General features: G+C 33.2%; 3 protein-coding genes across 4 annotated transcripts; 1 reads left to right on the forward strand and 2 right to left on the reverse strand.

Annotated features, from left to right (window-relative positions):
- Positions 1–2,062: 2,062 nt before the first annotated feature.
- On the forward strand, positions 2,063–4,644 carry LOC105772825 (probable 3-hydroxyisobutyrate dehydrogenase-like 1, mitochondrial). Its single transcript, XM_052633005.1, has 2 exons — positions 2,063–3,157; positions 3,882–4,644. The coding sequence occupies exon 1, from the start codon at positions 2,130–2,132 to the stop codon at positions 3,150–3,152; it is 1,023 nt and encodes a 340-aa protein (XP_052488965.1). The 5' UTR covers positions 2,063–2,129; the 3' UTR covers positions 3,153–3,157; positions 3,882–4,644.
- Positions 3,437–10,867, reverse strand: LOC105772824 (hexokinase-1). 2 transcript variants are annotated; one of them, XM_012594290.2, is made up of 10 exons: positions 10,298–10,867; positions 6,863–7,013; positions 6,592–6,774; positions 6,012–6,086; positions 5,723–5,878; positions 5,454–5,552; positions 5,238–5,368; positions 4,784–4,865; positions 4,108–4,472; positions 3,437–3,990 (listed from the first exon to the last, which is right to left on the reverse strand). In XM_012594290.2, exons 1-9 carry the CDS (start codon positions 10,567–10,569, stop codon positions 4,125–4,127), a joined length of 1,497 nt encoding a protein of 498 aa, XP_012449744.1. In that variant the 5' UTR covers positions 10,570–10,867; the 3' UTR covers positions 3,437–3,990; positions 4,108–4,124. The 2 variants fall into 2 exon arrangements, with proteins under 2 accessions (XP_012449744.1, XP_012449742.1); XM_012594288.2 differs by having other exon boundaries at positions 3,437–4,472.
- A 10,984-nt stretch (positions 10,868–21,851) lies between these two features.
- Positions 21,852–24,196, reverse strand: LOC105774564 (uncharacterized). The gene is made up of 3 exons (XM_012597097.2): positions 24,079–24,196; positions 22,551–22,611; positions 21,852–22,457 (listed from the first exon to the last, which is right to left on the reverse strand). Exons 1-3 carry the CDS (start codon positions 24,129–24,131, stop codon positions 22,284–22,286), a joined length of 288 nt encoding a protein of 95 aa, XP_012452551.1. The 5' UTR covers positions 24,132–24,196; the 3' UTR covers positions 21,852–22,283.
- Between the last annotated feature and the right edge of the window lie 2,551 nt (positions 24,197–26,747).

The following is a 26,747-nucleotide window of genomic DNA, read 5'->3' on the forward strand; positions in this document are numbered from 1 at the left end:
TGTTTTTCCCTATGATTATGGCTTCAATATTATGTATGGCATATGTAAGGCATAATTTGTAGGTATCCAAAAAGCTTGAACTCATGACCACATAACGACCGTTAACTAGCCTCTAGTTACACTCGAACCCATGACCGTATCACGATTGTCGGCTGAGACCTCCACTTAGACTTTGACCCATGACCGAATCAAGCACTGTCACCCCGAAACCTTATTTTCATGGGAGGGTTTATAAGGTAATGGTACTATCTTAACATGACATATGAAATGTATGTGTTATGAGTCATGTTATCGCATCCCCGACTCCTCAAATCTACCAATAAACTTTCATGGCTTCACTCCTAAAACTTTAACCCTAACTCTAAAAATAGTCAAGGAGAGAGAGTGTGAAAGTGCGCCCAACTGAACACGCTTTCACACTTTTTCTCCAAAAACGACTTATTTCCCTAAATTTCAAGAAAAATAGATGGCCTAAAAGGTCAAATAAAAAAAAGACATATATACCTTATTTAGCCTTGAATTTGACAGTTTTTCATTTTAGATATTAAATTTAGATTTTATAAAAGTGTAATAACATGAAGTTATGAGGATATGTAACATCACTATCTAAAACTTTAAAAAATTATAATTAAAAAAAATTAAATTATATATATTTTAATTTTCAACTAATAATAGTATTACGTTATTTTATTTAATGAAAGTTCAAATATCAAAGTGAAGCAAAAAAATATAAACAACAAAATAGATCTAATTATCAAGTTGATGAACTAAAAATTACATTAAACCTAAAAAGGAAAAGAAGCGAGTTGAGATAATGAGTTAAAAAAAGAAGGGGAGGAAGAAGAGGGACCAAGGTGAGGTAACCATCGATAATGAGTATTGGGGAAAATGCCGATTTTAGAAGGGGACCAATCCAAGCAAAACAGCTAGATGTCATGTTGTTGCCTTGTACACTTATTCCGCTATCAACCTTCCAATCTTGATGCTGTGAATTGGTAGTTGATTGATTTTCATTCCATAAAAGGTCTATCCAAATCCAACACCTTACAAAAAGGACCTCCTCCCCCAACCCATTCCATATTTACATCTAAGTTGTACTTTGATTTACAAACCTGGGAAAAAAAGGGGTTTTCAACAAATCCAAAGGAAATTTCAAGCAGGCTTAGTTCCACATTCTGCCCTAGAATTTAGATCTTGTGATGGATTCCATCTAGCTCCTCCCAAGTTCTTTTTGGCCTCTATTTTGTTTAGTCAAATTTTATAAAACAGGCCTTTCTCAAAAAAAAAAAAATTTTATAAAACAGGCATTTTGTATGGCTTTAGTCCTTTACTATAGTTTCTATCACTATCTAAAAATATACATGTCAAACGAAATTAAAACAAAATGTTAAATTCAGGATTAAATATACCCATTTCAAAAACTATATTAAACAAAAATCAAATTATAATAGATTAAGTAAATTCATAAAGAATGCGAAGATTATTATATTTTTTGTTTGTTGTGGGTGTTCTCCAAAGAGGTAAAAATCTAACTATGAAATATGTTTCATTTTGATAGGCAAAAATCAAACCTCCAATCTCAAAGTTAAAAGGATAAGATAAGTAACCACCGCACTATATCTCATGTTTATTTTTTGTTAAAAGTCTTAACCCCTCCCCAACTCATAAATATTTGGATAATGCGTTTCAACGAGCTTAAACCTACGTCCTCTTGCATTGAAAATGATATTCACGCTAATTGATTTAAGATTCAATCAATTTATTGTTGTAGTAGTATTTAATACCTTACTTATACATACTCTGTTTTCGGAAGTTTTCTAGCAGGCCTCCTACTTGGAGCCATGGGCTTAGACCTACTTGCTAACCGGCAAACTCTGGGCCTTCCAAAAAATCCTCCTTCGGCTGCCCCCAAACAATTGACCGCATGGGCTTACTACTGTTGCTTCCTTTGTGTGACTGACTATACCCTACACTTTACTAGGTTGAAGTTGGAACCAACCTGATGCGAATATAAGGGTAGGTAGTGCCCTAATTCTCAAAATTAAAAAAATTTAAATAAATATAAAATTATGTCGCACAATCATAAAAAGGGTTATAATAAGATTAGATAATTTCGCATAAAAGATAAAATGCGATCACTGTCCTATCTACTTGGCTCACTCTCACGATACTTTCCCCATTCTCAATCGTCATCTACTCCTCACCTCACCTTTCTCCTCCGCAGCATGGCCACCTCCACCGCTGCCGGTCCCATTAACCCATCCAACACTCGCCTTGGATGGATTGGGACTGGCGTCATGGGTCGATCCATGTGTGCTCATCTAATCAACGCTGGCTACTCTCTCACCGTCTTCAACCGTACCCTTTCCAAAGCCCAACACCTCGTTGACATGGGTGCCCGCCTAGCCCAAACACCTCACGACCTTGCCGCCCAATCCGATGTCGTTTTCTCCATCGTCGGTTACCCTTCCGACGTCCTCCAAGTCCTACTCGATCCCGTTAACGGAGCCCTCTCTGGCCTCCGTCCCGGCGGCATACTCGTTGACATGACAACATCGGAGCCTTCTCTCGCCGTCGAAATATCCACCGCTGCATCTTCCAAGAACTGCTCCTCAATCGACGCGCCCGTCTCTGGCGGCGACCGAGGTGCCAAGAACGGGACACTCGCGATATTCGCTGGGGGAGACGAAGCCATTGTCAACCGCCTAAACCCCATCTTTACCCTCATGGGAAAAGTTAACTACATGGGGCCTAGCGGGAAAGGCCAATTCGCGAAATTAGCTAACCAAATCACCATAGCATCGACGATGGTGGGATTAGTGGAAGGAATTATTTACGCCCACAAAGCAGGGCTGAATGTGGCGTCGTTTTTGGATGCGATATCGACCGGGGCAGCTGGCTCAAAGTCGTTGGATTTGTACGGGAGCAGGATTTTGAAGAGGGACTTCGATCCTGGTTTCTTCGTGAACCATTTTGTTAAGGATTTGGGGATTTGTTTAAAGGAATGTCAAAACATGGGACTTGCTTTGCCCGGTCTGGCTTTGGCTCAACAGCTTTATTTGTCGCTTAAGGCTCATGGGGAAGGGAATTTGGGAACCCAAGCTCTGATTTTGGCTCTGGAGAGGCTTAACAACGCGACCCTTGGTTCTTAAACCTGGTAAACTGTTAATTTCTAGTAATACTACATTGACGAACCCTATTAGATACTATGCCAAACTTAAAACTATGCTATGTGATGGTTGGTTTCAGTCTTCAGTTGTTCAACTTAATTTTGGTAGCTGATTGCTTTGATATGCTACCATTTACAGTCCCCATTTTATGGTTTTTGCTGCTATAATTGCTGTGAATGATGAACCATCTGTAGTTTATAGACTTTTTTTCCCTTCTCTACTTGAAATAATTATCAATTCCGAGTGGAAGGGCTATGGAAGACATGTTCTGCAATAAGAGGGCAATGCTATCTCTTCAATGTTACAATGTTTAGAAATGGGTAGCGCGCACATTCGGTTTTCAGTTTTAATGCCTGCCATTGTTGTGAGACACAAGTGCATGTATACAGGCACTCGATTCAAAAAGGTTTATCTGTCTAATAACAGGAAGCGGACCATCGCTTGAAACTAAAGGATTTTTTACCTTGTAAGACCCTAACAACATCTCACAAAAGCAATCTTTCGGTAAGGAGTTGGCAGGGGTGGGATCTGTACTGAGAAAAGTAGTGTCGTTGGCAGTTTTAGTATCGTCATTGGCTCAAGTTTTCCAAAAGATACGTAGCCGACCATGAAACATCTAATGACCCAAACCTCAAAATGTTGATAAAATTATTATTACGCAGCGATTTCACTCCTTGGACCTCTCTAACCATACATTACATTTCTTTTCAGAACCAGTTTAGGGATCGATGACCAAAGTTCCTTGGTTTACTATCAGCCACTCATGACATTTGATCGTTGCTTGATTAGACACCCCGGATCACCATAACTTACACATTTGCTGGCATCAAAGAGACCATAACTTGGGATGAGTGTGGACTACGAATGCAAAAGCTGAAAAAACTGAAAGAAGAAAGAGGAAAGTGAAATTCCGAATAGCTGTGATTCTTTAACCTACCTACACTTCAACCATCTTCAGGGTTCCTCAACTTCAATGTATTGGGAGTGAGAGGCTGCCAGGAGGGCTGCCCCAATGCCAGACCCATCCATGGAGTGCTCAACAGCAATGTTCTCGGAGGCTTCTTCTCCTAGCAATTCCCAGAGGGTGTTCTCCATGCAGGTTCTGAATTTAGTGTAGTGCTCATACAACCCGCCGTCTAAAGCTACCACTGACTTCTGCTTTTCACCATCTTTCACTGTGTCTCTTCCTAATTTCTTGAGGATACCCACGATTCCAGCAGCAGATAGGCGAGCACCACGAGTAGCAACAATGTCACACACCTCAACAATAAGCTTCCTCAATTTCAAAGAGGTATTTGATATCTGAAATAAAGCAAAGAATAGACAACTTAAACATATGAAAACCTAATAAAAGCAATGAATTCACATGATAAAAATCTCATTTACTCTCATGTAAAAACTTATTTCCTTTAAGAAGAGAATTCTTTCCATAGTCTTAAATATTTCCTAAAAGGGGTATTGCGAATTAAGTTAAGTTCCTTTCCACTCTTTTCTTTTCTTTGTTTCCAAATTCTAAAACATTAAATACAAGCATTAAGAAGAGAAAGTGAAGACAACCAAAAGGATTAATAGAAAAGTATGCATTCATACAACAAAGTACTAACATATTCTACCTCTAATATATCCTTAAGTTTGGTGGCGACCACTTTCAGATCTGGAGATGTGTCATGATGCATTGCAGATGTGTTAGGGGTTCTGCAGATTTAACAGATAAGCGTCAACGACTCTCAAAATGCTCATCAGGCTAAAAGCAAAGCCTGATATGTTTAATGTATCGCAAAACAGTTATCTTCCATGAAGAACGTATGAACCACCTATATTTTGTAACTAAACAAACAATTAAACCAAACTGGATAAGATCAGGTAATAATTGGGATGGGTTAAGGATCCAGTAATAGGCACTCTGAAGATTTAGTATTGGTGACAAATGATGAGTTTACAACTAAAGATTGCAGAAGCCATTAGACAACTAATCCATCTAAGTTCCATTGCAAAATATGAAACATGAGAAATTTATTCTAATCTACATAATGAGTGTTAACTGGGGACCGTGATATCAAGGCATACCTAAGTATGAAAGGAATTTTCAACTTTGGTGGGACAGTATCACCAAAAATGGCAGCTTCTTCAGCCATCTTGCACAAAACTCTACGTACAATCTCTCCCAAATACATACCAGATATCATTTTCTCGAAAATCTGGGAAAAGTAGTTGATAAAGTTACATCTAGCATATACAAAAGTTAATAAGTTGGAACAAGCAACTTGGACCGAAGAAAGTGACCTGTTCTCCAGGGTTTAGACTCCCAGCATCAAGTGCTTGGTCATATTCTGTTAGTGGAAGGTTTGAAGACCGAAAGTTACCCCATTCCATGTTGATAACCTGCAGAAATGGAGAGGTTTTAAAACTCTAGACAGAAACAGTAATAAGAATCACAAGAACATTTCACAAATAACATGGAAGAAGTTGATAACAAGGTCGATTCTAAGTCTATTCAATCAAACATTAACAGAAGCAGTGAACATATGTAACGGTACACTAATACTACTTACCATCTCCCCCGATTTAGGTAGAAGACCGTGCCATTTGGGGATTGCATGGGCGTGCTCTACATAAGCTGCGTTTGTGCCAGTACCTAATATCACGGCAGCAGCAACATCTGGGTTGTTGTATCTACCACCAGCCAATGTGCCGACTGTATCATTGACCTGCAAAATCCATTAGAGAATTAGAGATATTAACTCAAACATGTATCCAAGTAAAAGCACCAGATGGCATCCATCTATGTTAAACAAGACAAACTGTGCAAAATGCGCAACAGCAGAACAAAATTAGACGCACCAAAACTGCCACACGCATGTCAAGGCCAGCCCTTTCGATTGCTTTGGTCAATTCTCCAACAACATCTTGTCCAACCTACTTGCATCAGCCAAGAAAAAAACATTAAGGATATAGAACTCCAGTAGTTATAGGCATTGTAATGCATTAAAAAGAAAAAACTCTGTAACATAAAATTTTAAAGGTCCTCGTGTATGCTTTCTGGAGCATCTCTAGCAAGAACGTGTCCTCTCAGGTTGTGCATAAAATAGTTAAATGCCAAATTTAACTGTTGGTACACAATAAGGGATTGATCAGAGATATATAGGCCAGGCCAGATCCTAAAGTATTTATCTGAAACTATCACTTCACCGGCATCTTAGTTCCAGGGTATATATGTAGCCCTTAAGCACAAAATATTTAGCTTCTTAAGAAGAGGGGAAAAGACCAAGGTCAGCATGCCACATGCTTTGGAAATTTAAAAGAAAATTAATAATATTAATGGCAGGGATGTAGCAGATAACAGAACGAAAGGAAATTAACAACCACATTACAAACAACCATAAAAAGCTGCCAAATTGGAGTCAAGGTTATTAGAATTAACTGTATCTTCTACTGAAAAGCCCTTTGTCCATTTTATAAGAGTCCCTGATGATATTGATGTTTGCCTAACAGGAAATGAGAAAGTGAACCCCAGCTCCCTTTGTCTACCAGGTGAAACATGTTGACTGTCACTTTCCGTAGCAACAAATTTTGCAAGAGCTGAAGCAATGTAATCAAATAATTCCTGCAATCACATCATATAAAGAATTTCAGAGAATGAACAAATATAGGCAGTGTTATATATTGATAGGTGGGATCGAGAAGGGTCTCACATCTGAAGATCCAGTCATCAAATGCGCAGGAATAGAAACTTCCTCAAATTCCTGCTTAACAACACGGCTTTCTTTACCACCTAAGTGCACACGCAGAACACGGAAATTTGTGCCACCAAGGTCAAGGGCATAAAACAGCCCTTTCTCATCACTGCCAAGTTAAACATGGACACATGACAAACACTTAGCTCCGCTTTCATGCAAACATGTAAATCTAGAAACATAATATTTCACACCATGCAAAATTTGTATAACAGCTTAGCAACTTCCTTTTTCTTGTTAGGAATTATGTTCATAGGAATCCATTTATAAGAATTACTTCTCTCTTGAATATTTATATGATAGTTTATGGCACAATCCAATGAAAAAAAAAGGTTTATTTGTGAAGTCAACTTTACCAATCATCCTTGCAAAGCAACTTCTTTCATGATAGTAAGTAAATTCTTTCGCAATTATCACCCACTATACATAGTTCAGCAGCAAAACTTAACTAAAAGTTAAAACAATAATGAAACGAATATTCCTGAAACTTGGAAAATCAAGAAATTCTCCACATCAAACAAGTTTATTTGGGTTGCTTATATATCAAAACTGTATTATTCAAACTCGTTGCGAGTGTTGGACACGGGTATGCATGCAACACAGTGGGTATGTCCAATTTTTTCAAAAGATTTCCATGTATTTGGAGAGCACTTGGAGGATTATATCCCCATACCAATGTCCAAATGTGGTTCAGACACAGGCGTTGAATATAAGTACTTAAAGGAAAACGACAAGTCAGAGCAACATAGTGTTAATGGCAAACCCACTCTATTATCTTTCTGAAAAACATTTTGAGCAGCAAATCATCATAATACAAAGTACACATAGAATGAAGTTAGGCACCATGGAAAAGAGAATTTTCATCTTAAAAAACTTTGACAAATAACAGTAAAGAGGGCATCTAAAACCAAGAACCAGAACACAAATAGAAACTTATAATTAGGAGGCTTTGACAAAAAACTTCAAAGCCTTAGAAGATAAACTATATGTAAAATAAGTTATTTATCCCACAAATAGAAAGCAAAAGATATTTGGGTTGCTTATATGTCAAAACCATGTTACTTAGACTCGGACATCGGTACATGCAACGACGGAACCAGTATCAAACATTTTGGGCCAAATATAAATTGAAATCACAATTTGTCCTTGTTTTGTTGAGTCTCATCAATAAATACTTACACAGTTTAGTGTTCATTTTGAATTAGGAGGCTTTTTTAGTTAACGGAAGGATTGAAACTTATAATTTTTTTGGTTAATATTCTATTTGGTACCTGAGTTTAGTTTCAATGTTCAATTTAGTACTTGAGTTTTTTTTCCAATTAAGTATATATGTGTTTTAGTAGAACACATGCCAAATATTCAATTGGGTCACATGATGATGTTTGGTTTAGGTACCAAATTGAATATTGAAACCAAATTCAGGTACCAATTTGAACATTGAACCTAAACTCAAGTACCAAATAGTATATTAATCCTTTTTCAAAACTTTAAACTTAAGCTATTTGTTTTCCTTTTTCAAGAGTACTTAGACTTCGTTTACCATTTAAGTTGAAAAACATTTTTTAATCCAAATCTTGATTCCAAATAGAAAAATTTGATAAACAAACAACTTTTCAAACCAAACCTTGATTTTGAACTGGGATTTTAACCAAGTTAAAATTTTTAACTTTTGGCTTTTGGAAAGTACTTTTCAATGAAGTTACCTTTTTATCCTCCCATTAAATCTTTTACTTTACAACATCATGTCTTAAAATTAATATTTTATCTTCTCAAAATCACTTTTTGACAGCAATGGTAAACACTAATAAATTTTTCAAAAGCACTTTTTCACAATATTTTTCAAGAATACTTTTCAACCTCAATAGTAAACTAACCCAATTGGTTTAAAATTTGTCTCTAGACTTACTAAGAAGTGCTGACTATAGATGATATTTCATTTATAAAATAAAAATAAAAAAAACCTAACAAACAAAGAAGTAAGAGAAAAAAATCTAAATAAATAATTTTAAAATATATAAAGATTTAAATAATATATACAAATAAATAGATCACCACCCAAATCTTCTAAGGGCAACAACCTAGACTCATTGGTTCTTCCAATACAATAAATAAAAAAATTAAACCTCTGTTAGGACTTAAAATCACTATTTGTTATTACCTTGTTGTCTGTCAGCACCAAATACTTGTAGAGTTTAACATTTGTTTTGACTGGAATTTTTTTAAATAAATGGGAAAGCTTTTAACTCTTTTTTTAAAGCTTTTAGAACAAAGTAAACAAATAGAAGTGTTTTTGGGGAAAAAATATAAGTTAGAAATAAAATGAAATTTAACTTGAATCTAATTGGTTTTAAAAAGTGAGTTGTATTTGAATTGGGGTCAATCATGTTCCAAATTACAAATTTAATTGGGACCAATTCATGTTTAAATTTATAAACATTATATGTATAAAGTTAGAATATTTAGTATTACATGTTAAAGGAAAAAGAAATTTGGCCCCTCACCTTCTATTTAGTTCCATCCATGTGCATGTGTGCAACATTAATCCATGGTATGTTCAATTTCGTTCCCGATGTATTTAGAAAGTGGTAGGAAAATCATATAGGGTACCAATATTTGGATGTACATCTCACATGAGTATTAAATATAGGTGGGTAGCTAAAAGAAAAAGGGGAAGTAGGAGAAACATAGAATCTGTGGCAACCCACTCTAATATCTATATTTGACATCAGCACGTAGAGATAGAATGAAGGCAGGAAGCATGGAGTAGAATGCAAAGGAAAGCAACTATAACCCACAACCCCAAATAAACTTGATAAGTAAAAAAGGTATCAAAGGTTTTGGAAGGTAAGCTAAAGATGAAAAGGTGAGTTATTTCTATCCCATGAATTGAAAGCAAAAAGGTAGATATTGATGGGACAAACAAGAATACTAAAAGCAGCACTTGTTTGTAGAAAAAACTAACCCATAAATCATCTTTAGAACAAAACAAGCATAAAGTTGATAAGCATGCAGTGTTGATAACACAACAAAAGCCATCATAAGTGGAATCCAACACATCAGTTACTCAAAGTAAATTTCGAAACTACTAAATTTTTACCCTTTGGGTATAGAAAGTTCAATTCAGGGCATCTAATGAATTATCAATCTCCTTAACAGCAAATCCGAATGGACCACAGTGTGAGTAAAATCAAAACCACTAATCTCTAAAGCTTTTTCATCTCACAAACTAGTTGAATGTCAATCATGAATTAAACTTTTCTACAAATTTTCCTCTCTTTTTTTTAAATTTTGAAATAGAGCTCATAATCAGAGTTGATCAATCAAGAGAATTCCAGAAGTATTGGAACTTAAAATTTTAAGGAAAGAACAATAAAAGTTGAATGGTTAAGTTACCCAGTGGGGAGATTATGTACATAGCTGATGATCATCTTGAGCTTGCTGCCACCCTCTGACGCGAGCCCGGCGTGCATCTCAACGGTCATGGCATCAGCCACCTGTTTAAGATTCGAACTTGGGGTCCCACACTTTTCCTCAAACTCCTTCAGTATAGACAGCGCCCGGGCCCACTTCCCCGAACTCTTCATCCTGTGACGCACCACCAGCGCCGCTGCTGCACACACAGCCGCCGCGCACACCACCGCCGCCCCTACTGCCACTTTCCCCATCACCACCGCAACACCAATCAAACAAGAGGAAAAAAAAGTACTTTCAGAGTTGTACGGATACTCCCCCAAAAGAAAAAAAACAATCCAAGTTTCACTAACTTGGATTTAAAAAGAAAAAAAACAAAAGGAGGGAAGGTCTAGATGACTGAATTTTTAATTGTCTCTTTATTGGAAAATTCAATATATTTGTAGTAGTTACTGGCTTTGCTTCTGCAATGAAGCGGCTTTCATTTGTTTAAAAAAAGCAAAGAGAAAAGTGACCATAAAAGGAAGAAGATGTAATTATTTTGTTATTTGGCATAAAATAAATAAAAATACAAAGAAGAAGAAGATATTTAAAAGTGAGGAGTGGTTTTAAATTACGATAATGACCTTTCCATTCCAATGTGATGTATTAAATTTAATGAAGACATGAGTGGACAGGTGTCAGGTTTATGATATTTAGGAATCTCTCCTTTGTGTAACTCAAGATAAAAGTGGGGATTAGAATGAGTTAATCCATGGTTGGAAATAAGTACAACTACATCAATCTGGGATTCATAAATGTTGTTGCCAACTTGGTGGTTTTATTAGTCACCCAATTTCACTAAGCCACATGGTTTGGATGATCTCCTTTCTTTGCTTTATTATTTTGTTGGAGATTAAATGATTATATAAAATTGTGATTGTATGTTGTTTATATTCGTATTCAATAGAAAAGTGACAAATCAGAATTTTCTCTTGATTATATAAAATTTGATTTGACATTCTCTTATTCTATTGAAAATGAATATGGATGACGTGGAATCACAGCTTTATACAATCACTTCTCTTAATTAGAGATCACAAGCAATTAAACACTTATTTATAAGGAAATATGAACTTCTAGATATATGTGGTTACTACTTACCTCGATTTATCATTGAGGTAAAAGTTTTATGAAAAAATGTTTCTAAAAAGAATTTGAAAGTATTTACTATTCTTTGTAAAAAATATTATTGAGAAATAAAATGATAATTGTAAACAAAATGTTGTAAAGTAGAAGATTTAATGGCGGATAAAAGATAACTTTATTAAAAAGCATTTTTCAAAAGCCAAAAGCTAAAATTTTTGGCTTTTTGACTTGGGTTAAAATCCCATTTGAAATCAATGATTGGTTAAAAAGTTTTTTTATCAAAATTTTAGTTTAAAATTAAAGTTTGAGTTGAAAAGTAATTTTCGATCTCAATTATAAACAAAGTCTTAATAGAGTGTGGATACATTTTTTAAAAATGTAAAACTATAAAAATAATAAAAATAAAAAATTTTGAAAATCTTCACTAGTAATTATTAATGTAATTCCACTAATTCATAACTTTTTACAAGTATTGGATGAAGTTATTTATCTCTCACTATTTTCAGAACTGAATTGAATTAGTCAATCAAACTAATTGGATTAGAAATCGATTGAGATACTGGTTTAGAATAAGGGGTCAGATTGGTTGACTTGTGAATCAATTGAATCGATCGAACATGTCAAATCAATAGTTGAATCTATTTCTCTATTTTTTTTAAATTTATACAATCGAACCGGACAAATCGGATTTATCCCTAAGAGATTAAGGATATCCAATGAGGGTAACACACTTATGACAAGGTTATTGGATGAGCATCGATCGAGTTGCTTTCGTAATGATATGTCATAAGGGAGAGCTCAGTCACGATACTATAGTGGAATGACTTCATTACTAAATTAGTTTATAATTAATAAGCGGTGAAAAGTTGGAACTTAATTATAAATCATTTGAGCCCTAATCACATATATTCAATCGGTCCCTCCGCTATCTTGTTGAAATCAGAAATGAACTGCATGTTGAATCAAATTAACAGAAATGGATAGAAATGGGAAACATTCAGAAATGAAGGTGATTTTCTTACTAAGTATGGAAATGGTTTGAGAATTAATTTGCAACAACCTGTTTTTCAATGGGGTCAAAAATAGTGATTTCGGGATCACAAATCCGACGAATGAGTCCATAAATATTATTATTTAATATTTACGAGTCAAATATAGTATTATATAGAATTGTTATCGGATAATTTTTGCTATTTGAATATATAGTTAAGTACAAGTGGTTTGTCCTTAAAATCAAGTGGTTTTAGAAAATGAGGTATCGGAACCTTGTTTCTATAAATCGAACCCATAATAAATATTTTTATAAAATATTTACGGAGTGATTATATAGATATATTGAAGTTTGGTCCGAAAATTTTAGTGATTTGATAGCTAATTAGAAAAATGATTAAATCGTAAAAGTGGTAAAAATTAATTGGTATTGATTATTATTAACTAAAATGTTTAAATAGTTAAAGTGAGAGGATCTTTACGAATTAGACCATAATTTGTGATAGGGACCGACATTAGGTGATTTTATAATGAAATTTCAATTAAAATAAAGTTAAAATAAAATAAATAAAACTTAAAACATAAAAAAAAAAACATCATCTTCTTCTTTTATCTCTTGTGATCGAAATCATGGAAATTAAAGCTTGAAGCATTCTATTTGTTTGGCGATTGCATGTAAGTGTTATTTTGTCGATTTCTTGTAAATTTTATATTTATGAAATCATTGTAACTTAAACTATCTAGTTCAGGGTTAATTTGTGAAGTTATCAAATTTTGGAAAATTTACCATTTTGTTTTTGCTTGGTAGTGAATTTGAACTAGTTTGTAAAGTAATTTGTATAGTTTTTAAGTTAAAGGATTTAATTAAAAGCATGTGAATTTTGGAAGGGTTTTGTTGAAAAATTTCAGAATTTAAGGGTTGCTTTTATATGGTTAAAGGTTTGGTAAAAATTGGGTTTATGAATTAATTGTGAAAATAGACTCATTTTAATATTAATACTAAATTGAATAAAGTATAAAAGTTTGGGGCAAATGTGAAAATTGTAAATAGGAAATCATATGCACTAAATTGTGTAATGGGCCAAATTTGCCCGGCCTACATGAAGCTAAACAGTCCAAATACAATAGTTTTTTTGGGCCCAAACCCAAAACAAAATACAATAACGAATGACCCAAAATTAACCCCCAGGCCCAAGAACAATTTCAGAAACCCTAGAGATCTAGGGTAAACTTTGGCAGCCGCAACCATGCCCCCGAATCTCCGCACAATCTTCATACCTGCGCAACAAGGAAGGAAACAAAACAGAATACGGCAAGAAAAATCTTTGAAATCATGAATCAAGCAAGATACCAGAAGATTTTGTTTACTTTTCTTGTTTTATTGTTTGCTATAAAAGCAAACTCAATACACTGTAATAAGGATCCCGAATCCAGATTCGAAAAATAAATAAAAAAAACAAGTATTTTCACAGCAAATAGAGAGTCAATCGAAACCAAAGGTTGATATACATTTTCGTTTTACTATTTATTTTCTTTTTATTTTTTTTATATACTGATATAAAATTAAAAAAAAGTAAAAGACTCACCTTCGTTCGGGTCTGAAACGTCGTTGAGACGGTCGAGGGAGCCACCCCCGAGGAACGGTGGCCTGAAACCGAAAGGTTTCTTGTTTGCTTTGAGGATTTTGTTGATATTTTGGGGATTTTGAGCCCAGATTTGGGCCTAAAGAGACCGAAGGAACTGAGTAGGGGTTTTTCCCCTTTTTCGGCCGCCACAGACGGTGGTGCCGACGCAGGAGATCGGCGGCCGGCGCGGTGGCCGGTGATCGACCGATGACCGGACTATAGGCTGGACGGACTGGGGGAGGGAGAGTTTTTTTTAAAGGTTTTTTTTTGTTTTTTTTTAAATCGGTTTTGAAATAAATTTTTTTAGAGTTAGGGGCTTTTATAGGGTACCAAAACAGTACCGTTTTGGGGAAACCCTCAGACGCCCAAAACGGCGTCGTTTTGAGCACTCGACCCGAATCCGACCCGATCCGCCTTAGGGTCCGCGTGTTTTTATGCGGAGGGATAAATTGCGCTTTTAGCCCCTCCGCCTTTTTAATATTCTACCATTAGTTTTTTTTTTCAAAATTGGCCCTTTAATTTATTTTAAATTTCAATTCAGTCCCCTTTGAACGGCGCCGTTTTAGAGGAGAAGGAAAAATTTCCCTTCCAGCCCCTCTATGTAATTTGCGCGTTCAATTTAGTCCTTTGGGCTTTATTTATTTACGGATTTACCCCAGATTTTTTTTATTTGCAGTTCAATTCAATCTTTTTTTTTACATTTATCTTAAAATTAATTAATTTTAATAATGTAATTATTTTTATTTTTTATAATTTTCATATGTAATTATTTTTTACATGAATATTTTTTTGTGTACATATTTATTATTATATTTTAAAAACTAATATTTTTTATTTATATATATACACATATTTATTTTCGATAATGTATTTATTATTTTTAATCTATATATATATTTTAAAAAACAAATATTCTTTTATGTTTATAAACACGTATATATATGTTTTTGTTTATTTTCAAAATGCTTAAATATCTACTTATATTTTAATACATCTTTTATAATATATATATATATATATATATATATATATATATTTCTATACTCTTCTTTATTTTCACAAATATGTATTTTGTTTATATAAATTTTATAATCTAAATTCTATATATATAAATTCATGTGTATTCTTCATAGTTTTAATGTATATGTCATGTACCTTTATTCTTTATATTTTTGGTTTATTTTCTATTTATTTATGGTTTCATTAATTTTTTATCTTGCTCGTTTATTTAATAATTTGCAAGTCATTAACTTTTTCTCCTTATGTATTTGTTTCGTTTATTTATTTGTTTATATTATTTCTATGCCATTATCGTATTTATTATTGTTGTATTTGTTATCGTGACATTTATACATACAACATAACATCACATCATCTTTTTACTCGATTTTAAAATAGAACTTTTCAAAATAGGGATAATACTCGTATTTAGGATTTTTCAAGGAAATTGAGCCCTAACGTATTGGGTTCCGATTTTTTTTTGTAAAATCTAACAATCGATGATTGCTCTTTAATTAAACAAAATAAAACTTATCATCAGGAATTCAATATGTTGTGTCCTAACGTATTGGATGTGACACGTTGATTTCTCGAGATAAAGATTTTTTTTAAAAAATAAAGAAAATATTGAATGTTTGAGATTTTAAGAAATCGTGCCCTTACGTATTGGGCTGCGATTTCTTCATAAATTTTAAACAACTAGATATTTTCTTAAATTTTATTACACGAGTTTTTGACTAGCTCATCGTGAAGAGAATAAAATGTTGTGCCCTAACGCATTGGGTGTGATATTTTTTCTTTTTTCAAAATGAGAAGGTCTTAATAAATAATTTAATTAAGGATTGCATTTTTTTAAACTCTCGACGTCAAGACATTAATTAATCAATTTGGTACCAATTTTTGGGCGTTACAAGGGTGCTAATCCTTCCTCGTACGTAACTGACTCTCGAATCCGTTTTTCTAAAACTCATAGACCAAAGCCGTTTTTCAGGTGATCCAATCACACCGTAATAAAAGATTGGTGGCGACTCCCAATTTTTCCAATTTTCATCGACAACTAATTTTTGTTTTTTTCTAAAAATAAAAATGGTTTCGACAAATTAAATATTATATGAAATTGAGGCTAATAAGTTGAAATAAACTATTTTATAGATCAAGAACAAGTAGATAATCAGGGAAAAAGGAAAATTGCTGATTAGACTTTGAACTTTTACTATCTATGCAATCTAACCCTAGTAAGTTTGTACAGTTTAAATTAGAATAATTTGTAATGTTATATTTGACTTGTGGATTATGATTTGTTGAATAATCAGCAATTACAAATAATTGCTGATTAGACCTTGAACTTTTACTATCTCTGCAATCTAACCCTTGTAAGTTCGTACGGTTTAAATTAGAATAATTTGTAATGTTATATTTGACTTGTGGATTATGATTTGTTGAATATTCGTATTTTTAAGCACGCCTCATATTTCAATCAAATTTAAGAGATAATCTCCTAGTTAATCTCTGTTTATTTGTTTCAATCGAACTTAGATTAGTCTAGATTATTCTATTATTATTTGACCTATGAATTTAGCCTATAAATAGGCTCTTTTAAAACCTTAGAAAATACACACATTAAAATATTAGAATTCATAACATTTTTGGAGAATTTTGTTTTTACGTTTTGAGGGTTCCTTATTTTCGAGTTTCGGAGTTTAGTTTTTATCTCCATCTTTTGTACTCTTCGTTTTTTTTGTCATTATAGTAAAATTATCTCTACCTGTGTTTTTTATTCTCTTTGGAGGGGTTTTTCCACGTTAAATCTGTGTGTTCAATTTCTCAATTTATTCTGCTATTTTTTACTTGTTCGTTGCTTAATTGTGTTGATCCCCAACACGCATATATATTTATAAAATGCTATAATCATAAAGTTAATTCAAGGTGAGAAATGTAATTGATTTGTAAAATATTATGTAATTACTTGTATCGAGCCCGGATGAACATAAGATAGGATACAATTGGCATGCCAATAAGTTATATTGCGCACTATATGAGATTGACTTACGATGTGATGATGATTCCTGACTTGTTACTGTCCACTGAATATACCGGAGTCCAACATTTATTGCGGACTATCGTGTTATATTTATAATGATTCTGACGTGTTATTGGGGGCGGATGTAAAGCCTTCGCGCTTGGCATTTGGTGCCCAAGTGTGTTTTGGAGGGATGTTAGCCTACGGGCTAGGCACTTGGTGCCCAAGTGTGTTCTCGGTTGATTTGACTCGTTTGAGTGTTCTAATGTGTTCTGGATAGTTAACCGCATATCCGAATCCGTTTATACCGTTCATCGGACAGATTTTCAATGGTTATATGATTCGTTATTTAATCTTATAAATGTCTACATGATCTTCTGAATGTATAAATGAATTTGTATTGAATGATCTAGTTTAATTGATCAGATTATACAATATGTGTATAAACATGAAGACTCACCTGTGAAATGGTTGTAGTTGACAAGATTATTGTTTATTAATTGTTATTGTATAATTGATATGTTTATAAGGTAAGTCTGATTGTTTCGATCGTTGAACTTACTAAGCTTTATTGAAGCTTACTCGTATCATTTTTCCTGTTGCTTTGTAGATAACTTTTTGTGGAATTGGGCGACCTGATCAACCTGAAGATCACATTATCCAGATATCTATCGATAGATTTTGACATGATTACTTTGGGTTATATGGCATGTAATATGTGTCTTGTATATGTTTTGGATATTTAATATTTGTGGTGCATTTTATACTTGAATGATGTTGTGTAAACTTGATTTGGGCTCATTTATATATATGTTTTTGGCATATGGCTTGTAAAGGTCTATATGTAGATGATTTGGTCATTTTGGGTTAAGCTGCTTCTGAATTGATAGGTTGTGGTAGAATTGAACATGAATGGAAGGTATGAATTGGTAAGTTTAGCATGTGTTTAACGTATGTATTTGTGAGCTTTGAATGTGAATTGGTTTGTGCATAAAATGTGGTGTTATTGAGGGCATATTGGTTAGGCACTTAGATTGTATGTTTTGGTATGTTTTTAGCTTGTTTGAATGTGTTTTGAAGGTATATGAATGCTTGTTTTTGGTTTGGTTTGGCACCTAAGAAATTGGTTTAGTTTGCCTTGTTTTGGAAGCTATTTTAGGTGCACACGGCTTGGGACATGGGTTGTCACACGGCTGTGTGCCACACACGATTACACCACACGGCCATGTGGACTATTTAATTTTGATGCAAGTTTATCACACACGGTCACATGTTGTTACACATTCTGAAGACATGACTGTGTGACCTTATTTCGATTTGTACACGGGCGGGCACACGGGTTGCGACACGATCGTGTGACCCAAATTTCGAATTGTACATGGCCTTATTTTTTAGCCACATGGTCTGGGCTCTATCACACGACTGTGTGACCCCTGTTTCCAAAATTTTCATATTTTTCTGTTTTGTTTTAAATTAGTCCCTAATTGTTTTCAAATTATATTTAAGGTCCCGTAAGTTTGATATAAGGCATGTAAGTATATTTAAGTTATGCTTAATATGTGGATTGAATATTGATATTTAAATTAATATTTGAATGGTTTTATTATGTTATTTGATTTGATATGTGCCATAATACTCCGTAACTCTAATCCGACGACGAAGACAAGTTAGGGTGTTACATAATTTATAGTTTTCAAATTATTATTTAATTAATTAATAATTGAAGTTTGGTTATAATGAATTTGATGAATGTAGAAAAATCAAATATATTTTCTCATAGATTCTTTTATGGTAAAGTTGTCATGATTTTAATAAAATCAAATTCGGGTTGAAAAATTATTTAATTGGGGAATTAATTTATTTAAATTAATTTATGATGTTTATTTTGGAAAATAGAAAATATGTATTGGGTTGGATTGAATCATAAAGTATTGGGTTGGATTGAATTATAAAGTATTGGGTTAAAAGTACAAAACGCACTTATAATTGGACTCAATATAAGAGAGGATCAAATCCCCGTCATATTACATATGAGTGAAAGTACACCTGATTAGCCCCTCTCTCTCCTAGCTCAACTAGGAAGTTTTTCTATAAAATAGATTTCAACTACTTTAACAAGGTGTTCACTTATTCTCTCTATAAATAGATGATACCGATAGGACTAAATACACAATAAGTTTTACACAACTTTGAGATATTTTTGTTCTACCCGAAAATAGTGAGAATTTATTTCTAAGTATAAATTTTGTTTTCGAATAACAATTCTATCTTTTTATTAAAGAGATTTTTTCCCACTAAAAGTAAAATAAATAATTTATGGTTGTGTTTGATTCAAATTTGTTTGTACCCACACTCAATTTTAACTTTTCGCTATGTAAAAAACGGTTTTCGAACCAAAATTTTTCCCAACAAATCAATCATCAATTTAATTAATGGTGTTATAAAATGCCATTACATGTATAAAATAATTTATATTATCATGAGGGTACATTTATCTTTTTAATAAAACAGTAAAAAATTACATATGGTGATATTTGAACTCATGCTACCAACATTTATAAAAATTTTTTACCATTTCAACCAAAGTTTTATTTTGATAATTTTATACATTTTAATATTTTTACACAATTTTTCTCACGTCTTTTGTATATATATCGATAATCTCTACTAATTTAAAGCCCTGATTGAGTTTCGTGTCACTAGTCAAGTGAGACCAACTCAATTAATAAATCTCTACTAATATTAAAGCCCTGATTAAGTTTGATATCACAAGTCAAGAGACACCAACTTAATTAATAAATCTCTACTAATATTAAGGCCTTGACTGAGTTTGGTATTAGGAGTTAAGTGACACCAATTCAGTTGATGAAATTAAGAAAATAATATTACACATTTTAAATAAATTATGTTATCAAAAGGGTATTTTTATCTTTTTTCTTATTTTAATAAAACCAATAAAAAAATACAAGTATTAAGATTTGAACCCAAGCCATTAGAAGCTCTACTATTATTAAAGGTCAAGCGAGTTTGATGTCATGACTCAAGTGACACCAACTCAATTACTAAATTATGAAAATAACCTTACATATTTTGAATAAGTAATATTATTACGATGATACCTTTATTGTTTTTAGTAAAATCGATAAAATTTACAAATATTAAAATTTCAAACAATAAAACATTAACTTTACCATTCCAACAAAAGTTTTGTTTTAATTTATTTTGCACATTTTAACATTTTATGTAAACTTTATTATATTTATCAATTGTATATCTCTACTATTATTAAAGCCCAAACTTAGCCTAGTGCCACAAGTCAAATGACACCAACTTAGTTGATGAAATTATGAAAACAACCTTATAAATTTTGACTAAATTATATTATTACAATGGTGCTTTTGCTTTTTCTTATTTTTATTAAAACCAATAAAAATTGTAAATATTAAGGTTTGAACTCATACAATATGTTTCATTGTTTATTGTAAACGCACATCTATCTTTTAAACTAAATTGACAAGAAAAAAAATTCCTTCCTCCAAATATAATATCCAAATTAGGGAATGAAGAATGCTTAACTTCCCTGCCATTAACCAAGTCTATTTTCTTCATTATAACAGGTTACGAACATGTATCAATAATTTGTTTTATTAAGGGATAGGGATGAAAAGGTATGATTAATATCAATTAAAACTTATGTAGACTTACATTTATGCTAATTGATTGGAGCTTTTCAATCCATTAGTTTGAACAGTCATGTTGAATGATGAGTTATTATTCTGATCTTTATAAGCTTAAACCCCATTAGGAAACAAATTTGTTCACATAAAAACAACTGAAATATATCTATAATTTTAGCCAAACTTACCTTAAAGGAATTAGATTCTATAAACTATAGGCCTGCACAAAAGTTGAGCATCATATCTTGAAGAGATAAATAGTTCAATGGCATAAAGGATTATAGTAATCTATATAGAGAGAGAATTAAAAATATGAAGATAAATGTATATTAAATGAGAAGATATAAGAGAATTGGTCCTCATATGTCACATAGCTGCAGAGTTGTGGTCGGCCGGCGCCCGCCCTTGGTTCGGAGAAACTAGGATACCTCTTATAAATTACCTTAAAAAAACATAACATTGAATCTTTCATATCTTACACTTGTATCAGGAATACATGTATATATATCTACACCATTATTTTACTTTATCAAATATTATTCATTTGAGTGCCAAATCTAGCATATGCATCAATTAATATTGTTTCAAAAGTGCCCAATTACAACAATGTCTTTAACAATCCAAACCCTTCCTTTTCACCTAGAAGATCTAATCTTGTTTTACTCATCCTGTCAAATTTTGACATGTTATTTATTCTTCTATTAAAGCTTCAATAGAAACGTTTCTTTAATTTAGTCCTCAAGCTGCTATAACTTCCTCACTCGTTCAATACAAAGAAGAAAAATTGGGTCATTATCGAGATTAAAATCAATTCCTTCCTTCTCATTTATTGTACATGAAAAATTGAATAAAAAAATTACATTATTGATACTTGTATTAAAGGGTCGTAGACAATACATGAAAAGCAACATTGAGGGATACATTAGAGATATGATTGTAAATATATTTGTTTTAAAATCAATAAATTGATTACTCCTCATTACCATAATCTAATTATCTTCAGGAAGTCTGAGTGAAAGTTCCAATAAGGATATATTTTTCAGAAAATGACAAATTTGTTACTCAACTACTTGAGGATCACATTGTAACCTTGCAAATTTAAAAGAGCAATCATTTTCTTTTTCTATTCACTTTGATAGTGAAATGAATAAGACTATCCAAGGCAAGCTAAACCCAGATATCTTCTAAGCTTCATCTTATTTGTTTTGGTTTTACTCCTATACAAAGGCAAACTAAGATAAAATTTAGGCCTGGAATTGGTTCTATAGCCAAAAATATGAGTGATAAATTGACAATAAATGAACAAATGGAGTAAAACAGATAGATATCAAGTGGGTAAACTCGTTGATTAGGCTATCCCTATCTAATACCACGATTACAAGTACTATTGGATCTCTTGTTGTCAAACAAATGAGAACCAGCAGCCGGAGAAGAATCTTATGATCCATATAGCAAAAGCAAGGACTTAAACAACTGTCACATTGTTTGCAAACAAAATCATATCAAAATTAATATGATACAAGAAATACTTATCTGTTAAGTTCTGCCCGTGATGGAACAACCGGTACCAGAAAATTCCCATACCATGAATCAAATTTCATAAAATTTCCGGTGCAGCCGTCTTGTTGTGCTTGAGCTACAGCAAAATTTTTGTCTTGTTGGATTCTGAAACTATTAATATCACTTGTTTGTACACCTGGAATCTGATTGGATAGACATATTATAACTTAAACAAGGTTTAAAAAGGGTAGAAAAATGAAACATCATGAGAATAGAAGCAGGAGAAAAGGCTTTACCCTCGAACTACTTGTTGGTTTTGCATCTTTGAGAGTCTTTGAAGCAGGTGAAGCAACAGTCCTACAAAAATAAAATAAAATCCCAAGTAAGGACTCATCATGAGTTTATTCTTCATGAGCCATGGCATATGAACAATTTAACAACAGAATGAAACAACATGATGCAACAAACTGGCAAGAATTTAAGTTCTCTTTGTTAGAGTGGTGTTATCCCACATTAGTTTAATTTTAGATTGTCCATGATCTCACATTCAAGTTAGACTTTTCCACCTATTACCAATTGGCTTTATGTTACATGCTTAACATGATATTAAAGGACAAGTTTGGTAATGTTTTTCTTGCTTGTTATTCTCGTCTTTTACCTCTTCCAATTTTGTAATATGATAGGGTCTTCCATCTCCAACTACATGACATGGATGGGTGCCTGTTAAAGTGGGTTTATCCCATATTACTTAAATCCTAGATTGCCTATAATGTTATATTTTAGATTGAATGCTTAACATTCTTTTTCTTGTGGAAGCTTTGGCACATTGCTTGTGAGATTGGAACTTGAGGCAGGGGATATGAAATAAGAACCAAATCTTTTCTTCTATTTAGTAAGAAACAGGTATATTCTGGTTTTACGTCCGATTGTATTATAATTATAGTTATGCGGACATGTATTTTTTTGTGATTGTACTTGTAAACTCTTTCACAGAAAAAAGTGTGTTGAGACCGAGTATCTACTTTAGAGTGTCTCACTCCCTCAACTGAAGATATTGTCTCCGTGTCAAGGTTTTGTCTCCCATACTCGGAGAAGAGCCCAAAGGGGCTCACAGAGTTTGGTGATCGCCTCGGCTAGTGGAGATACAACGTGCAAACTCACGGGAGAAGTGTCAGTATTGTGCAAAATTTTAATTATGCATACTGCACCTTAAGGGATTCGAACCATCAACCTTCGCATCCATGGTACCACTTGGCCCACGGGCACAATATGCATAATTAATATTTTACACAACATTGACACTTCCCTCGTGAGCTTGCAAATCGTATCTCACCAACTGAGGCACTCTTTAAACTCCGTGAGCGCATTTGGGCTCTGCTCAGAGTACAAGAAACAGAACTGCGACACAGGAACAAGACATTCCGTTGAGGGAGTGAGACAGTCCAAAGCAGATACTCGCTCTCAACAAATTGTCTTGAATATTTCAATTTCATCCCAAACCCTAGTTTGCCAATTCACATAATTTCTCCATCCATTATCAGCTTATCCTATGCATCAATTCCCAAGTACAAAACAAATGCTGAAAATTGAATTCTAAATGGAATCCCATCCTTCACTAAAAATAAAAGTTGAATTTGCAAGCAGACAACTTACAATTTACCAAAAGGGAAAAACAAAATTTCAGTGAATAAGCTCATGCTTTCCAACACACTCTAAAAAGCAAGCATCAAGCAACTCAGATGCGCATATTTTTCTCAAGAGAAAGAAACACATAAAAGAAAAACGAAAAACCAAGAGCGCAGAGAGGCGTATAAAGAACATTACCGGCGAGGCGGTGGCTTAGGGATTTTCCTCTTCTTGAGTTCAGGTCCTTCCATTCTCTCGCTAATACCGGCTTTCAAATTTTTCCAAATTTATACGCACAGTTGGTGATATAGATCATGGGCCATCCCGCAATAATAAACTATTGCGGGTATGAGGCCTAAAACTATTAGGGTTGTCGGGTATTGTCAGGCCCATATTTGATGTGTTCATATCCATGTTTGTTTCCACCGGATAAATAAACATCAGGGTTCTCAAATCTTTCACTCCAAAATATTGGTGGTGCTATTTGGTTTTAATCGAATTAATCGATCGAAATTTAATTCTGATTTAAAAAAATATTTAATTATAGATTTATTTGTTGCATTAATGAAATTAAGTTATATTGAAATAATCAAAATTTGATATTTGAGTGTTATTTTAGTTATCAATTAAATTTAATTGTGTTGATGTGTGAAATTTAATAAAGAAGAGAAACAAAGGAGGAAATGGAGGTGTTGATGGAGGTTAGTTCATCCTATCTGGACAGAGAACCAGAGAGTATAGAGAATGAAAATAGTGGAAGTGTGAGTTGGAAGTAGAATGATAGAGTGTAGACTAGTATGCTTAGACAATAGATCCCTACTCCATCATCTTGGAGGATATTTATAGGCAAAGTTTCATGTTGGGTGAAATTAATGTGACGGATCCACTATCAGGTCATAATTATTGGATGGCATGCATTGTCATTCTCCTTGAGTTGTGGTACGAAATCGTTAAATACATGTAAGTTTTGGTGATCAAAATGATCACATTCTTAACAAAAGATCAGGTGATCGAAAGAATAAGTAATTAGTCTCATTGAGCAAGTACCTCCCGCTTGACTGGGTGATCGAGGCAAAAGGTTGAACTTCTGATAACTACCTGCTACCATGTGTCCCAAGGTGGGGAAGGTATAACAAATCATGTTAAGCTTTTATACTTTTTGTTATTTATTTTAGATTTTTAATATGCATTAATTTGATAATTGATAGCTCTTATAATCTTTATTCTCTTTTGCTTTTGATTTATTTTCATAATTTAGTTGGATATATAGGATTATCTATTTAAAAAATTAAAGAATTGTTAATTTTGTTTCGTTACACACTTCGAATTAGATTAGATAATAGTTCACTCACAATGTAAATTACAATTTTATGTAATAATTTTAAAAGGAATTGATATAATACTTAAATATTATTTTAGTTAAAATAGTAAAATAAAATTATTAAAATCATAATATTTTTGGTTTGAATCCCACTATATATAAATATTTTTAAACTTGTATATTGAAAGACAAATTTGCTTTAAAAATAACATCTACTGTTTTATAAAATGATCAACTTTTAGTAAATTCTCCGTTGAATAGCGATTTGGTTGAAATGTGGCATTTATGTTAGAACATTTTCAAAATATATATAGTATTCCAATAGTTATAAATAAAAAGTTATAAGTTACCAAAAGTTATGTCACTTAATTAAAATAAAGGGTAATAATTATTCAAGTAGATATCTATTGAATAATTATGTTTATGGCTAAAGATATGACTACCCATTTGTGTAATTATATCCCAATGAAGAGACACGAGACCTCCTATAAATAGGAGTAAAATTTCATTTTCAGGACACACTGCAAAAAAATCAAAAGTTTCTTTATATTCTTTCATCATCTTTTATATTCCTAGATTGCTTTATAAAGAATTATTGCGGAAATTATTTATAGAAATTGATATTATTGTTATGTTTAGCTCAATACTCAGTGGATTGTTACCGTCAGTGCAAAACGTCGATAGTCATTGGGCTTCATTGTATCCTCGAGATTTATTTGCCAGTAACTCTTTTGCACATGATGGGGGCGAATAGAACCTTAAAGAAAGTGATATTGATACAAGCTTTAAAGCTTTCATTCATTTCACATAAATTTATTTTATCCCCACACACCTACAATTTACTTAATAAAAAAAATTAAATATTAATAAATATAGATATATTCAAAGGGTGGTTACAAAACTCATACAATGTGAATACGAAATGTAGCACCCCTAACCTGTATCCGACGTCGGAACACGATTTCAGAGCATTACCGAACTTATAAATCAAACAATCAAACAATTCGAATTCATTTCTCATTCAATTTAAAAATCATTCAAATTCATTCATATAGTCCCTAATACGAACCCTCGAGGTCCCAAAAAGACATTAAAAGTGGTTCGGGACTAAACCGAGTACTTAAGGAATTTTTAGAAAAATATTGAAATATTTCAAAGTGTAGGGAACACACGCCCGTGTGGCCAGGCTATGTGTTTCACACGGCCAAGAGACATGCCCATGTCTCAGGCCGTGTGGGCGTTCGAAATTGGGACACACGGTCGTTTCCCAGCCCGTGTCCGACCCTGTGTAACTCACTGACTTAGGTTACACGGCCAACCCACACGCCCGTGTTCCAGGCCGTGTACCCTTCGAAATGGCCTCACACTCCCGTATGTCAAGCCGTGTGCTAGGCCGTGTGAAAGTTGGAGGGTATACTGACTTGTGCCACATGGCCAAGCCACACGCCCGTGTGCTAGGCCGTGTGAACCTACTGACTTGTTTTCTATAGAAGTATCAGGGGACACACGGCCGTGTGTCACACACGACTGAGACACATGCCAGTGT

Source organism: Gossypium raimondii, chromosome 6 (genome assembly GCF_025698545.1).
Source record: "Gossypium raimondii isolate GPD5lz chromosome 6, ASM2569854v1, whole genome shotgun sequence".
In the NCBI taxonomy this organism is placed as follows: domain Eukaryota; kingdom Viridiplantae; phylum Streptophyta; class Magnoliopsida; order Malvales; family Malvaceae; genus Gossypium; species Gossypium raimondii.